At 41.6% G+C, this 17,682-nt stretch overlaps 1 protein-coding gene across 1 annotated transcript in view; it reads right to left on the minus strand.

Moving 5' to 3' along the window:
• Nucleotides 1-5,821: 5,821 nt before the first annotated feature.
• The window catches only part of LOC311243619 (oxysterol-binding protein-related protein 2-like), a 40,539-nt gene continuing 28,678 nt past the window's right edge, over nt 5,822-17,682 (minus strand). The window contains exons 11-14 of the mRNA XM_084332910.1: nt 17,561-17,680; nt 11,303-11,426; nt 8,135-8,225; nt 5,822-7,255 (exon numbers count right to left, since the gene is read on the minus strand). Coding sequence (XP_084189036.1) covers nt 7,153-7,255; nt 8,135-8,225; nt 11,303-11,426; nt 17,561-17,680 — 438 coding nt within the window. The 3' untranslated portion in view covers nt 5,822-7,152. The remainder of the gene's footprint in view (nt 7,256-8,134; nt 8,226-11,302; nt 11,427-17,560; nt 17,681-17,682) is intronic.

Consider the following 17,682-nt stretch of genomic DNA (forward strand, 5'->3'; position numbering starts at 1 on the left):
ACGGACCTGCAGTTACAACCAAGACTGGCAAACGACACAGATGAGGCAGATGGCAGGAAATCCGCAGCAGGCTTTCTGTGTTTTGTGTCATAGTTCGTTTTCAATTGCGCATGGAGGAGAATACGACTTGAAGCGCCACAGTGGACGTGAGTCTCACTTGAAAGTGGCTCACCAAAAAGAAACATCCAGATCTATGGATACGTTTCTTTTTAAACCAAACAATGATAGCCAGACGGACAAGGTCACTGCAGCTGAGATAACAAGTGTCTATCACACAGTACAACACTCCCATTCATACAGGTCAGCCGACTGTGGTAACCTTTAACCTTTGATTTAAATCTATTCGGTGAAGACCATGGCAGTTATTCTAATATAGAAACACAATTTATTTGTATTATTATTTTTGTATTATACTACACTGTTTTCCCTAGTTCTGTGTTAACAGGGAATATCAAACACAAGACATTCCTGTCAAGTGATGACGTTTGAATATTTAAAACAGATGTTAGGTGGTATTTAATTTGTATTTATTTTTATTTAACCTTTAACCTTTGATTTAAATATATTCAGTGAAGACCATGGCAGTTATTCTAATAAAAAAATGTACATTATCTATCTGTCCCACTTTGTCCCACTTTGTCCCACCAAAATCTTACTGTTGTCCCACTTTGTCCCACCAAAATCTTACTGTTGTCCCACTTTTGGACTTTTTGCATCTGGTCACCCGAGTCTACACACCTGTCAAACCTCGCGTTTTTCCCGGGATTCTCCGGTATTTCAACCTTCTCTCCCGCCGTCCTCCCGTTAAAATATTTCCCCGTATTTTTCCCCTTTTTATTTATTTATACAAAATGGCTGCAATTCCCCTCCGTGACGACAGGTGGCAGCAGTGTAGATTAGAACATTAGCACAGGAAGTCAGACCAGAAGACCGTTGCAGACAAACTGTCGGGCAAAGTGGGGTTGTTCCCCGAGAGCTCACTCTCAGCCGTGGTTTCTCAGTGTATAATGTTGGTGCTCTCCCTCAACATGCGAGTAGGGTGAGACAACACCATTATTTAGTCCAAATAATACCCTACTTTACTATATTATTGTCATTCGTTTAATGTAAAGTCAGTCTTACATTGGCACTGCTTTAACATTGCATTTACCCATAATCCATTGCTGTATTAGACCCTTGTGCCAGTATAACTTTTGTAAAGCAATGAAGCGCAAATGTAAAGTTAATCAATACACAATGAAACTATATCTTTATCTATATCACATGTCAAAACTACTTTAATAAAACAAGATTTCCGTTTTTCATTTCTACTCATTCATCCAAAAACAAGACAGCAATTCTACTTCTGCATGCACTGGGAGAATTGAGCTCATAGCACAGATTTGGAGTTGATAGAATGGACATTGCTGTTCTTAGGAAATGTTGCACATGGTCGAAATAATGGAAATTAACACTTTGGGTGCCGGAAAACGCTTTCCAGTGTCATTCCCGGCCATGCTCAAGTTGCCGAAGGACGCTTTACAGCGTCTTTAATATCAATATTTCAAAAATCTGTGATCGGATTCATATTTCCCCTCCGCTGGCCTGAGATCCACCAGGAGGACCCACTGAGCTCTCTGGCGGTTCAGGAGCGCCATCTGGTGGCCGATCGGCGCAATCGCCAAACAGGAAGTGCTGTGGAGGTTGTGCTGGTCGGCCATATTACTTCCGGGCACTCGGTTTGGCTCCCGGCACTCTGGCTCGTCACAATATATAGCGATCCATTGCCAATAACTCGATAAACAACATGATTTGGACGTATATACCATTATACAACCTGGAAATGGACCGGGTAAATCGACATCCCATAATGGTAAAATTTCTACTCTACGCTGATCGCCCAACGGCGCGAGGAGATTGGGGTGAGTTTTAGCGTGTAAAATTACCGTCTTCGATACTAACTGCTATGATCAACATTTGACCCACATTAGATGATTGGTATAACGCTGCCCATGGAATTATAAACGCCCCCTAGCCCATCCGGTCAACATCAGATGACGTGTAGTAACTTCTAGAAGTACGTTCAGTTGGAATTTTTTATATCGCGCCGATTGCCATAAAACTGTATTGCATCATCAATATAATGCATTTGGGGCTATATATCACGTTCTGGAGAAAGCTGCAGAAAGAGATGAAAACATACTTATACATTAGACCATACTTTAGTATGAATATGTGAATGAAAAAGTTTAACGTTGCTACACAATGAACAATACATATAGGACTTTGAATGGGCCCTAATAATGGCAATGTAGCAATAGAATTTAAAAAGTTATAGCCATGCAAAGAAGGGGTACTTCTCCATAGACAAATAGAGCTGGCAATCTATGGTGTATCATGAATTTAACCCATGGCACCCAAAGTGTTAACATTTCTAACATTAACATTTAGTGTATGTTTAAAGTTGATACATTGAGGCATGGTAGAATTTCACTTTATATTACAGCAGTATCCGTTTTTAACATTACAATTAGTGTCTGACAATAGACACATGTTAAAAGTCAAAGTCAACTTTGTCATTTTCCAATTTGTGCAAGACATACAGAACAATTCAATTACGTGCCCCCCTTCCCACGGTGTATATAGAGACAATAAACACAAAAGTAACAGGACACAATATACAACACACAGGACTATGTACAATATAAACAGTACCTACAATTAAAATCTCCTGTTTTTTCAAATCCCAATGTTGACAGCTATGGTCTACAAGCGTCACCTTCTTGACTTGACTTATTTAATTGTCATCTATAAGTTTCTTGAATTTCCCCAAGGGGATCAATAAATTAATATCTTGAGTCAATTCGTTTGAATATGGCCACCAGTGATGTTATCAGGGACACAAATCCTTGTGTTAATTACAGCACAATGAAATTATGTAGATGAAAAAATTGCAATATCTTGTCTTATAGGGACTGCTAACTTATAATTGCATGGAGCTGTAATTAACACAACACAAGGATTCACTGTCCCTGATGACATCACTGGTGGCCATATTCAAACAAATTTACTCTCAATAACTATCAAAATAAATGAATGTGTGCAAAACGGTTTCAAGTTTTGAATGTGAGATTATGTGGAAAGTAAATCAGCAGTTTTTTGGCAAAGGTTCCCTTTAAAACCCAGATTCCATTTTTCTCTGCTGTAGATATCTGCCCTGGTGAATATCCAGGATTGGTTTCCTCCTACAGTGACATGGAACATGGAGTATGTGAGGAGTTGGGACAGTAGTCCATAGTTGACCTAAACTGCAGCCATGTTATACAGTAAAGGGGGAGGCACATATGGAAATTGTTGTAATTTCGACACCGTTCACATGATTTGGATGTAAATACCCTCAAATTAAAGCTGGAAGTCTGCACTTATTCATACAGTGATGTTCTCTCGACACTAGACTGGCAGGATGAGAATACATCACATCAATAAACAAAAAGGATGCAAGCACTTAATGGGTCATAATTTATTTCTTAAATATGTATTTGTTTGCATATGGCCTATACAATACAATGGCGTGAGGCATGTCTCCTGCACTAGGTTGCTAAAGATCCAGTTCTTTTTAGTGCTCTGTACAGGTATGGGGAAATTAACAGGCAAAAGAAAAGGCTAAGGAACATACAATGTAAACACGTTCAATTAAATGCCAGACAAATGATCACAAGAAGAACCATTAGGCCACGAGACCTCTGAGCTGCTGCAGCCAGCAAACCACAAAGTGCACTCCATGTATACAAGTGGAGAGTAGCTAGGAAAGACGGGTATGATAGGGATGTAAGAGGGTAAGATAGGGGCAGAAGGGTAAGAAGAGGGGTAAGATAGGGGTACTGTAGAAGCGCAGTAAGATAGGGGTAGAAGAGGGTATGATAGGGATATAAGAGGTTAAGATGGGTAAGATATATCACTATACAGTAAGTGCATAGGACTGTGAGCATACATCTGTGCAGTTTTATGCTTTTATATTATTAGTGCTTAGAAACACAAACAAGGAGCTTTTCCACTGACCACATCAAAGCATGATATTTGTACAAAACTAGAGAATAGATGGGACATTCATTGCAACGGGTGCATCTGTGGTATCTTGAACACACACCCGGTGCAGCGAAGAAAGAAGTGGCGTTTGCTCATTTTCACATTTCAGGAGGGAAGACAAAATGGCGATGTTTTTTGTTTGCATAGGTTTACGATGTCACAAGGCCTTCTGTTGTTGTAAAGCTTCATTATGTAGGACCTTCAATTTGGAAATGGAGCAGAATGGAGGACTACTGTAAGTAATATGAGGCTTGTGACCAAAATCACGTGTTCTCTGTAAAAACACAAACATGAACATGGGGCAGCCACACTGATCATCATGAGTACTGTACTGGGCACATCAGAAAGGTAAACAGGTCAGACATGAAGAGCCCATGGGTAGTTCTAGCTCCAGGCCATTAGAGTAGCAGTACATGGTCCATGTAGTCACAAACCTCTCAGTGGTGCTACTGATATTTCGTTTAGTTTGAACTAGGTAATGACGACAAGTGTTCCTGGTCACACTGACCGCAGATCAGTACACTCCTACAATGCGAAGCTTCACAAATACAGGTGCCCGATCTAAGATGACCGTTGTTCAGGTCACTCGACCGTAGAAAATTCACCAGTTGAAACTGGTCTCAAGTCAGCGCTCCTAGTCGAAGATACTTTATTATACATCACAGATCCATGGTTTCTCTTTGCATCCCGTTCCCATCCGGTGTGTCAAGATGACTACGCTCTCTGCGCCATCCCTTTGTTCAGCAGTCAACAGTATTTTGTTCAGTGCAGACCTACTTAAACGTTTTATGGCTTTAAAAGACTGCGTTAAATTATTTTAGTGACCATGCATGCACCCCCCAAGTATTACGCACATCCATGTTACAGTTAACAACAACAAAACAATCATCGACAATATCTCTTGGGGTTTACTATGCAAGTAAACATAAGCAGCTTTCATTCTAGTTCTCTAATCACAAAGAAAACCGTTGTCAAACTTGTGAAGTTTCAGAGGGATGGTTTAGTGCTAACTAAAATAGAGGTCTAATATTCAAACAGATTATATATAAAAGTAAAATATGTATGTAAATAACCCCTGATATTCTGGGCATACCTTGTCGCGGTACGTCTAGATGTGGGAGGTGTGTGCTTTAGTACCTTCCAGCCCAGACCGGTCTCATCAGAAAACGGAAATAAAGTACTTAATCCACCACAGGAAAAAAGGTACATAATGTATGTTACATATATATATATTTCTATATATATATATATATATATATATATATATATATATATATATATATATATATAAGTAATATATTTACGTTTTGGATCAGCGAAAGGCCCCCAAAAAAAGAAAAAATGCGATTGGGAGTCAAACTAATTAGTTGCGGTGGGGGGTGAGTGCACTCACCCTGATACAAACACAGCAATACTATGATGATAGAAAGTTAGGGTTAGGGTTGGGGCGAGGCTATCAGAAAAGTATATCTCAGTAGTCTTGAGTAGCCCAATCTCGCGTTAAGGTTATGGTTAGTTTAAGGTTAACAGTGTGGTTATGGTTAGTTTAAGGTAACAGTGTGGTTAGGGTTATTTTAAGATAACAGTGTGGTTATGGTTAGTTTAAAGGAACACGCCAACATTTTGGGAAATTAGCTTACCGTCTTCTCCAGAGAGAGACAAGAAGATAGATACCAGTTTCCTCTCTGTGCGTTCAGACGCACAGAGAGGAAACTGGTATCCATCTTCTTGTCCCTCTCTGGACAAGACGATGAGCTAATTTCCCAAAATGTTGGCGTGCTCTTTTAAGGTAACAGTGTGGTTGGGGTTGGGGCGCGGCTTATCAGAGGAGTGTGTCTCGGTAGTCTTGAGAAGCCCGATCTCGGTTAAAACGCTAACTTTCTATCTTTGAATCATCATCATCATCATAGTATTGCTGTGTTTGTATCAGGGTGGGTGGCTTGGTCTCCCACCACAAGCATCGTTAGTTCGGGGCGGCTAGGTGGTGCAGTGGGCAAGGCGCTCACCACCAATGCAGAATACGCTGGGTTCGAGCGCAGCTCTCCGCATTGCTATCAGCTTGGCTGGTCGTTCATACTAATACAATAGACCTATCTCAAACCCTGCCCTCTTTTCTTGATCCTCCAATCACAACTGTCGCTTAGGGAAGCTGATGGGTGGGGATCGGACGTTGTTGTCAGCGACTCCTACAGGTCGGTTGGTGCGCCTGCGCAGCAGAATCAGGAAGCGACGGGGGCGGCGTGCCCTCCAAACGCAGACCCCCGCCGCTGAGAGATCACGCTGTGCAGGTGAAAAGATGCGACTGCTACTTCATCGAGTACCGGAGGGGACACGTGATGTAAGGCTTAGTCCACATTGCAGCCGGCTTGTGGGAGGCATGGCCTAACAGCGTTCGAGACAGGGGAGGGTAGAATTGGACGATACGGAAATTGGGATGGGAGAAAAATAGAAAATGGGAGAAAAAGTAGATAAGATAAAAAAAAAAGGGCATTGTTAGTTCGACTCCCGACCACACTGGTTTTTTAGTTTGGACTGATACGATCGTAAATATATTACTCATGGATATAACATAACATACATTATGTATCTTTTTCCTGTGGTTAATACTATATTTACATATTTTAAGTGAGATCAGGCTGCTCACTCATACATCAGACCTTAGTTTTCCCTCACAGTGATAAGAGCTCCAACCCAGAGATGACATCATCGACTGGCATCATCAACAACATCAAGTGAGATGAGTAACACGGTATTGGATCATGATCTTCAAAATTACGACCTCAGGGGGTCAATTGACCTGTGCACACAGGTGGCAGTTTGACGCATAGTCAACATTAAGAGAAAACATTGTCAATATAGTGGAACTCGTTGTAACAGACTTTCACTGTAAATGGCAAATAAATAATTTCCGTCTGCTAAATATCGACCGCTCGATCTGCGGTCTTTCCGCCAACTCCCGATGACGAAACGGTGGCGATCAATGTTTTTTGGACATTGTGAAGCCTAGGATATTTTTGGATGGTGACACGATTGAGTTGGATCGGTTGTGTGGAGGAGCTGTGGAGACGGCTCTTGGCACTCTGCGCTTCAGTAAATGTGAGGACAGTCAGAGTAACTTCTGTCAAAGTATCCACCTGTATAGAGCCAATCTTCAGCGCCTGTGTGAGGGTTCGTTCCCAGCTGAAACCACCTGAGGACGGGAAAATGTAAACGGTTAAGAGTAAGACGACATGTTTCAAATACAGTGTGGAAAAATACCTTTTAAAAAGTCTATGTCCCTCTGGGGTGGGGCAGGGCACATCATAGATCCTCGCATTTAGGTTAGAGGTGTAGGTATGCTAGTAGTTTGTTGAATGTTTTTGGTGGAAAGACCAACCCATTTTTAAACTGTTCAAAAACATGTAATGTGTGGAGGGGATAATTAAATTATTATTATAAAATAAAATAAAAAAACATGAGAATTTAATAATAATAATAATAATAATAATAATAATGGATTGGATTTATATAGCGCTCTTCGTGACACCCCAGAGACCCCAGAGCGCTTACAGAGTCCATTATTCGTTCATACACAGTCATACCGGTGGTGGTAAGCTACAATTGCAGCCAGAGCTGCCCTGAGGCAGACTCACAGAAGCGTGGCGAATAATCATCGCCTACGGCCCCTCCGACCACCACCAACATTCATTCACATGCATACACATTCATACGAGGCAAGTAGGTTAAGTGTCTTGCCCAAGGACACAACGGCAGTGGGATGGACATGGGCTTGAGCGGGATTCGAACCACCAACCCTTCGATCATTGGACGACCCGCTCTACCCCTGAGCCACGCCGCCCCACAATTAAATGGTCTAACGGAGTTGAAATAGTGTTTAACTTGAGTGTATAGGAGTATAGACATAATTAGCACGACAGTTGGTAGTATAAGTATAGTAGCATAGTAGTAAGGCAATAATAGTAAAGTAAGGTACATAATAGAAATCTTTATTTTGCGTTTATATATTTTGCCATTTGCGAAATCCAAACGTCCTGGAGAGACCGACAGCAGTGTGTCTACAGGAACTGACCTGGTCGACCAATCCTCCACATCCTTGGACCGCTCCTTCCTCGCACCCCTCTGCTTCTCCTCCAGCCTCTCTTTCTCTGTACTTGCCGTCTCTACAAAAAAAGAAAAAACACAAGAGGAGGAACTGGTAACAGCTTCCTATATGGGGTCATGATGTCCGTCAAGATATCTGCAGGTTTCAACAAGTTCAATTTAAGACTTTTTATTAAGACCTTTTTTATACCACAGCAAAAATCTAATACAAGTTTCACGACCAGAAACACATAGCGACACTGAACTGGCGGCTGCACTTGTACACCAGTTTAACCCTTTCACTAGCACACTACAGAAGGTTAACCCTTTACTATCACACTACAGACCGTAAAGCGTTAACCTTCTGTAGTGTGGTAGTGAAAGGGTTAAATTCTTGTGCGTTCCATACAAGCTCTCGCCAGACACACCAAGCTCTTCTGGTTGCCCTGCAAAAAAAAAAAACACGACTTGAATACTACTATACATTTTATATATTTAATATTATTATTGTAATAAATGTAATACCTGTGCAAATTAAAGTTAAGACTTTTTAATACCTTTTAACACATTGGGTGCCACGCCCCTTCCGGGAAGTGCATCTGGCCTTGCCGTCCATTAACTCATTCAACGCCAGACCCGATGATAGTCGGGTTAACTCGCCATCGCTTGAGTGCCAATCACAAGTATAGTCGGGTTTTGATCGTTATTTCTTTTATTAGCGATATCCATTCATTTTCATCCATCCAGCCTGATGTTATCGTTGGGAATGGGTCTGAGCTCGCAAAAGGGCAAATACCGCCCCCTACGCCTTCCGGCTGGTATTGCACTACACTGGGAATGGTATCGTTTTTTTCTGGGACGATCCAAGCCGTGCGGGCGTAATTTAAATAATCAGGCGAGGTAACCTGATTTCAACGATAGATCTGCGAGGCTGATTTTTAATAGACCGGTCTATCTCTCTCTCTTGATCTCTCTATCCTACATTTCGAGCAACCAATGAGTCTATCTGACGGCCATGGATAATAAACTATAGATTTATATGGAATTCGTTAAACGGATCCGTTGTCTTACTTATTATTATTATTATTATTATTATTATTATTATTATTATTATTATTATTATTATTATTATTATTATTATTATTATTATTATTATTATTATTAAACATTATTTATTTTTCCCAAATGAAGGTTGAAAGTCTGTCTCCGTCACAAGCGTAATGTAGGATAGACCGGTCTATATATACACGCAACCAATGAGTCTATCGAGAGAGAGATAGACCGGTCTATAGAGAGAGAGAGCACAACTCATTGACTGCCTTAAATTAGCACACAAATCATCTTCAACTAACGTTATTTATTTAAATTGTTCCTGTTAATCCTACACTACGAGCAACCAATGAGTCTATCTGACGGCCACAGATAATAAACTATAGATTTAGATTAAATGTCAACGCCTTTTAAATATAATCAAAACGTTCCTGCATTTCTGTCCGCTTTATCGTTTTATGACAGACATCTGATGGAGTGTATGCGCCAATAATAACGAGTTGAGTTCTAATAAAGACCAGGTAGGATGTGCTTCATCTCGCTATTCAGCCGAATGCAGGAATGCTGAGTCTGGCACCAGTTTGCTTACATCAAACGCAATGAATGGTTTTGTTACACACGTATTATTATCCTGCAGTATTATTAATTTGCTCAAATGTGGCCTCACACGGTGCCAACTGCAGGTCTCGCCATCTCAAAGATGACGGAGCATACATATAATTTATATGCAGCAGCATCCCCCTGTTTGGTTGCTCAATGCTGTAAAATATTACATAAATGTTTTTTATGAACAATATTTGAGGAACCTAATAACAGGGACTCTCATTCATCTTTTTAGCATTTGTGCCCGTTTTACAAGGAACGTATAAAAGTGTTATGCTCCCTGCTGTTTTACAGAGGCTGTCAGTAGCACTGATGATGGGAGCTAACGTTACGCATCCCGTGCTCGCAATCCAACTCGCAACAATGAATTGAAGCTACGACTGACAGTGATACTGCACATATTTGACGTGGGGAAAATAACGTATTACATGCTGGGTAGGCTGATAGTGTATGGATGTGCGTTCACGCAAGGGGGAGTCGGATTCTGGCAGGGAGTTCTAATTCGGCACAACACCGGCTAGCAGTGGTCCAAACAATTTGATGGAGAGGTTAGCTACTGTCTGACGTTAGCTACCGTTATGCATAATCTTACCTGCTACTTATCAGCCGTTCCAGCATCTCAGCTTGGACATCCTTCAACGACAACATCGAGACCTCCAGGACATCTCTCTCAAGACACAACATTTTATAAGTTGGACTCCTCGTTATGCAGTTGTCGATTATGAGATGCTCTAGGTTAGCCATGTGTTCATCTTGGCAGCACACGCTTTCAACTTCAGTTTCCATCGGGATACAACATCTGCAGCGGCACCAGGCAGTGTTCCCAACGCGGCCATCATCATCTTCAGGCAAGTTTTGCGCACCACTTTCTCCATCATCGTCCGGCTCGACAGGAGGAGCACGTCTCACTGCTGTCATTCTAACTGGCTCAAAGGCATAGGCCACTGGGTTTCTGATACTCTCTGTGGGTCTGTCCACCTAGTCAAAACTTTCCAGATCCATTCTAGCTACAGCCTCTAGGTCCATGGATACAGGTCTGAGGTGGGAGGCTCTGGGCAAAACCATCTCCGTGACATCAGGATTTAACGTGAACAAAATGGCGGCGCACTGGTTGATAAATGCTACACGAAGGGACATAACGAATAGTTTTTTTCTTAGAAACTGCTTCTTTTTATAACGTGATTTTTTCTGTGGTTTATCTAAATACTATTTTGATGCTATGACTATGTTTATATCGCTATGCAACATCTCCCCTTTAATTGAATACTTTCCACTTAACAGGTGGGGTACCGTATTCGGGCCGACGTAAGTCACGGCACTTTACGAGCGTCTAGCGGCTCGGGCTGCATTTTTCGCCAAACATATAAATTACCGTTCGAAAGATCCATTTGTTGCCGTTCGAACGCCACCTCAGTCGACAAAATCCGTGCCTCGGTTCTGATAATGTTTCAGGGTGTTGTGTGTGAGCCGTTTCTACATGTATATTAATGAGTGTAATAATCACCCATGTCTCCGCTCTCCATGGCTCTGATGTCGGGCCGCAGGCGGCAGTCCGTCAGCGGCAGCAGCCTCTCCATGCCGGGCTCCAGCTCGTTCAGAGCCATGGCGAAGTGGGTGAAGTTATACATCTGTACAGCAAGGAGGAGAGCAAGGGTTACAACAGCTATCAGTATAGAGAGGATCAGGGGTTTTTGCGCGCGCGCGCGTGTGTGTGAAACATTACTACTGCTGTAACCTCTAGTGTGTGTGTGTGTGTGTGTGTGTGTGTGTGTGTGTGTGTGTGTGTGTGTGTGTGTGTGTATAATATTACTGGTGTAACCTCCAGTGTGTGTAATATTACTGGTGTAACCTCCAGTGTGTGTAATATTACTGCTGTAACCTCTAGTGTGTGTGTGTGTGTATAATATTACTGGTGTAACCTCTAGTGTGTGTGTGTGTGTGTGTGTGTGTGTGTGTGTGTGTGTGTGTGTGTATAATATTACTGGTATAACCTCTAGTGCAGGGGTTCCCAACCTTTTTCCCCCAGGGACCCCCAAACATCTGATGAAATTCCTGGACCCCCCTCCTAATAAAATACCATAAAATACTTTTTTTGTCATTTTAATAACAAACTGCTTATACACAGGCATATGCATCCTAATTAGACCCACTATGCTTCTTTGACTTGTGCCTTCAATCAACAAATCTCATCTTGCACAATATGTATTTCAAAATGTTGGCCAATATTCAAATCCTGTATTCATCCTCTCAAATCAGGCCCTAATGGTGAACGGTTTGCATTTATGTTGAATGAAGTAAGAATCCACTGCAGTAAAAATATCCTCACCTCGAGTGGTGGTAGTAAGGTTGACTGACATGAGAATGTCCTGCTTCAGATCCTCATTTTCGATATACTGCACATAAACGATGAGCACAGCCTCGTCTGCGACAGTTGTAGTTTAATCAAGTTGTATGGCAAATGGATCCTTTTTAAGCTTTTCTGACAGCTGCTGCTCGCAATCACTTGACATCTTATCAATTCGGTCTTTCACTACATTGTTCGAGAGTGGTACTGATTTTAGTTTATCCGCCACCTGTGGGCCGCACAGTTTCTAAACCATTTTGAGGCAGGCTGGTTTGATGAGCTGCTCGCCAATATTGTGCGGTCTCTTTGCTTTTGCAATTAAAAGCGAACACTCAAAGGAGGCTTCGGTAGCCTTCTGTAAATCACTGCCACCCCTGCTCCACGCTACTCTAACATCAACGGGCTTGTTCGCCTTGAGAGACTGTTCTTTCCTCCGAAAAAAGTCTGGATCCTTCCCAACGGTTTCTGGGTGCTTAGACGCCTGATGTCTCTTCAGCTTGCTGGGTTTGCCAACTTTTCTCCACGAATCACACACTCAGGTCGTTTGTCTGGTCCCTCAGTGAAGCCCATGGTGATGTAATTTTCGCGATTGCTGTAGGTCCTAACTTTTTGGGCAGATGAGCTGCCGTCATCTCCTTTTCGTTTGTCACACATTTTCGCCTCTGGCAGACGAGCCGAGAAAGTTAACTAGCGTGCTAGGCTAGCTACGGAAAGTGATACAGTCAACTGATTCGCGTTTTAGCGGCTACCCGGTAGCCTACTGTTAACGTTCAAAAATCATGTCTAGATGTTTATTTATTTATCTTTATTTTTTATTGTAGTGGAGAGACTATTATTTCTGATGATAAAAATATGCTAATTAAATATGTCTCTGAAAAAAAATAAAAAAATAAAAATACCTCAAATCATCTGTGGTCTGGCGGACCCCCTGCGCCCCCTGGCGGACCCCCAGGGGGTCCGCGGACCCCAGGTTGGGAATCACTGCTCTAGTGTGTGTGTGTGTGTGTGTGTGTGTGTGTGTATAATATTACTGGTGTAACCTCTAGTGTGTGTGTGTGTGTGTGTGTATAATATTACTGGTGTAACCTCTAGTGCAGGGGTGGCCAACCAGTCAGAGACTAAGAGCCACAAAAAGTACTGTGGTACCACAAAGAGCCACACCATATACCAGCGTTTCTCAACCTTTTTTTCAGTCACGGCACCCTTCACGTGTTTAAGGTCCCACCCTCTGGCCTCTGATGTTGCTACTGTCTTTTTTATTTGGGCCTCACAGGGTTAACCTCTTAAGCCCGAGCAGTCCGGTACTGGACCGCAAATGACATCAGGCCATAAATCCATCTCTACAGAATGTATGAATTAATGTTGCATTTTCTTTTCAAATGTAGCCAAGAGTAAAGACCCCTACCCCTGTCAAAACAGCAAGTGTATATTTTCAGCATTACGTTTGTTTACCAATGATTGTAACTGTTATTAGTGAAATATATGATTATAGAAATCTCCGGGCATTGAGTCGGAAACCGGCACATTTTGACGGGAGGAAGTGGCGCAGCCAAAAGTGAGTGTAGTCTTTTGAAGGAAGAGACCCATGGCTTTTGATGGGCTTTCGAATTTAGAAAAAACTACCCTACCCAGCTCACAGCCCCTGTCAATCATCTGACTTCTGGATAAACTTTTTTATTTCTCTTATTTTTCGGGATTATCTCTCACAAACCTGAACGTTATTGCCATAATACAGAACACAGTTAGTTTCTCTACCTTTCTGTGAACGTCTAGCAAAAAACGGCATTGCAATCTGATGAACATTTTTGGAGAAATGTACATTATAAAAAAGTAACTGTACTTGTGAATCACGCCTGGTGATACTAAATCCAGATTGAATTCTGCCATTGGAAAGGGGAGATTTTGCCCGATCCATAGATGTGCAACTTGGCCATAATAAGGTAATTTATAGGCCTGATATTCTATAATCATATTTCAAATTGCATGTGTCCGGATGGCAGAATTCAGTACTGTATCTACAAAACCTTCTGTTTAATCATCTTCCCTTTATTCATTTGCTTAGATTTTTCAGGTCTGGTCAATTTTAGCATGGTGTTATTCACAATCAAAGATAAAAAAAATATATACCGGTATATAAAATTGAATTGATATTCTCCTTTGGTTCATTACAATTTACTCAAGCCTAGTAACATACACAATATTTCTGACACTGGGAATACATTCCCTGAGATCCATAGATGTCCCTAGAATCAGATACCAAGAACATGCAAATGAACCATTAAAAAAAAAAAAGTCTGTAAATGTTAATTTATGTCTTATGGAATGAATGACACATTCATTCATTATCTTAACACATTGGGCGCCATGCATTGTGCCCATCATTATGCCCTCTCTGCCACCGCTGTAAGCCTATGGAGATGTTTACCTTCTTTGCAGGGCTATAACTTTTTAAATATTATAGCTATATCTGCATTACTATGGCCCATTCAACATCGGGTATCCATCGTTCCGGATGTGGGAATGTTATATTTTTTCATTCATACATTGTTGTGTTAATACCGTCGATAATATAAGTATGTTTTTAAGCTTTTCTGCTGTAATTCCAAAAACGCTAGTTATAGGCCCTGAAGCATAATAGATTATCGATTGGCGTTTCTTTCCTATACACTCTATATTAAAAAATGCAAATGTATATGATCGGTATACATTATGCTTCATCATGCGTGAAGGAAAGGGGGGGGGGGTAGTTTATAATTCCTTGATCGTCAGTAACGGCTTTATTTAGTATGGGTTGATATATTGATCAGACTGATTGCAAACAAAGAAATAGACAATCAAGCTGAAAGTAACGTTAGTGTCCTCTTACCGTTCGCCGATGAGACTGGAGGAAAAAGATCCCAATTATTTGACGTTGATCTGCTAGATCCATTTCCGGTTTGTATGACGCAATAAACGCCGAAATCATATAGATTATTGCGTTTCGAAAGCGATCCAAATGCACTCGAGTGTGTATATTGATCCACGCAACAATATATCTCTGGCGGAGGAATTTCCTCGATGCACCGATCGCCACTTCCGGTTTGGCGTGAGTGTAACTCGCCCGACCATCCACCAGGCGGCAGTATTGAGGCGTTGGAATATCAGAACAGGGTGCCGCTGCAGTCCGGAGGGAGGCTGGATGAATTATGAATGCCATGGCGAAATTTTTTAATATTGATCCCAAACGCGTCTATTCTTATCCTAACGGATTTATGCTTCTGCGTTCGCGTTTTGCGCTCCGATTGGCCACTGACGTTTCTGGTCGCGCCAATCGTGTGACGGCAAGTTCTTTCGCCAGTTAAGCTTAGGCACTCTTTCGAAGTTGGTTAAGGTTAGAGGTTGTCTTAGAGCAGGGCGATAGAACGCCAGCCCTGATTCCAAACTCTAACCTTAACCAACTTCGAAAGAGTCGCCTAAGCTTAACCAGTGATAAACTAGGCGTTAGGTAGTTTGCTGCTGTTCGAGGCGGAAATGGGCGCGTCACGCAATTGGGCGCACATGTCACATGACCAGAAACGTCAGTGGCCAATCAGATCGCACCAGAAACGTCAGTGGCCAATCAGAGCGCAAAACGCGAACGCGGAAGCATAAATCCGTTAGGATAAGAATAGACGCATCCCAAACATGTGATACGCCGTTGTTGGCGTTCAACGCATGGCGGGCAATAACGATTTACGCCGTTCTTGGCGCACAATGTGTTAATGGAGGGAGGAGCCACACATTGGTGGGCAAAGAGCCGCATGCGGCTCACGAGCCGCGGGTTGGCCACCCCTGCTCTAGTGTGTGTAATACTACTACTGGTCTAACCTCTAGTGCAGGGGTGGCCAACCCGTTCCATAAGGACGTAGAATAAACATTTACAATTTTTTTTTAAATGGTCCATTTGCATGTTCTTGGTATCTGAATCTAGGGACATATATGGATCAGTGTCAGAAATAGTGTGTCTGTTACTAGGCTTGAGTAAATTGTAATGAACCAAAGGAGAATATCAATTCTATTTAAAAAAGAAATTATCTTTGACTGTAAATAACACCATGCTAAAATTGACCAGACCTGAAAAATCTAAGCAAATGAATAAAGAGAAGATGATTAAACAGAAGGTTTTGTAGATACAGTACTGAATTCTGCCATCTTTTTTATAATGTAAATTTCTCCACCATTTTTCATCATATTGCAACACCGTTTTTTGCAATAACGTTCAGGTTTGTGGGAGATAATCCCAAAAAATAAGAGAAATTAAAAAGTAAATCCAGAAGTCAGATGATTGACAGGGGCTGGTGTGAGCTGGGTAGGGTAGTTTTTCGAAATTTGAACGCCCTGAGTCTCTTCCTTCAAAAGACTACACTCACTTTTGGCTGTGCCACTTCCTCCTGTCAATATGCGCCGGTTTCCGACTCAATGCCCTGAGATTTCTATAATCTTATATTTCACTAATAACAGTTCAAATAATTGGTAAACAAACATAATGCTGAAAATATACACTTTTACTGTATATCTCGGGCTTAAGAGGTTAACCCTGTGAGGCCCAAATTAAAAAGAAATTAGCAACTTCAGAGGCCAGAGGGTGGGACATATAAACACATTTACTATCAAATAGCATTGTGAGGCTGAACAACAGGACCAATTGACTATACATGTGCTTAAAGGGGAACTATCTTATAAATGGCTTTTTTCAGTGTTTACCATTGTTTCTTAGCTATGTGGACTTATATTAATAGGATATATGTCTCTAATTCTCATATTGGCGAATTCTTCCAATTCTCCTCTCACAATATTCACCCTCACTGAACTGAGTCATCTGAAAATGTGCATATCTGTGATGTCAGAGATTTCTCAGCTGCATAATAATGTGGCAGTTGATGTGGCAGTTGGCACCAGGCCACACAGTGGTTGGAGCCCAGCCTCAAAACGGCTTAAGATCTTAAGGTAGAAAAATGCGGTTTTTAGTACTTGATTAGAAATACAAAACAATGCATTTTTTTTGAAAAAAACCTAGGTGTTCCATAGACTCACAGGAATTGTGTAAAAGTGCCCAAATAGTGAAAGAAATAGTAAAATAGTTCCCCTTTAACATTTTTTAAATAAACATAATTTTTTTAAATGGCTAAAAGTGATTTTGTAATTTTGAAACCGTGGGTCTCACAGGGTACTTTTAACCCTGTGAGGCCCAAATAAAAAAGACATTAGCAACTTCAGAGGCCAGAGGGTGAGACCTATAAACACATGAAGGGTGCCGTGACTGAAAAAAAAGGTTGAGAAACGCTGGTATATGGTGTGGCTCTTTGTGGTACCACAGTCATTTTTTTGTGGCTCTTAGTCTCTGACTGGTTGGCCACCCCTGCTCTAGTGTGTGTGTGTGTGTGTGTGTGTGAGATGTACCTGTGTTGAATTTGCAGGGCGTGGGCTTATTCTCCACAGTAAGGCACTTCCTGGTATCACAGTCACAGTTTCCTGAACCTCTGGCATCTCATCTGACTCATCACCTTCAGCACTTTGTTCCT

The sequence above is a fragment of the Notolepis coatsorum genome (genome assembly GCF_963971535.1).
Source record: "Notolepis coatsorum genome assembly, chromosome: 17".
Classification (NCBI taxonomy): domain Eukaryota; kingdom Metazoa; phylum Chordata; class Actinopteri; order Aulopiformes; family Paralepididae; genus Notolepis; species Notolepis coatsorum.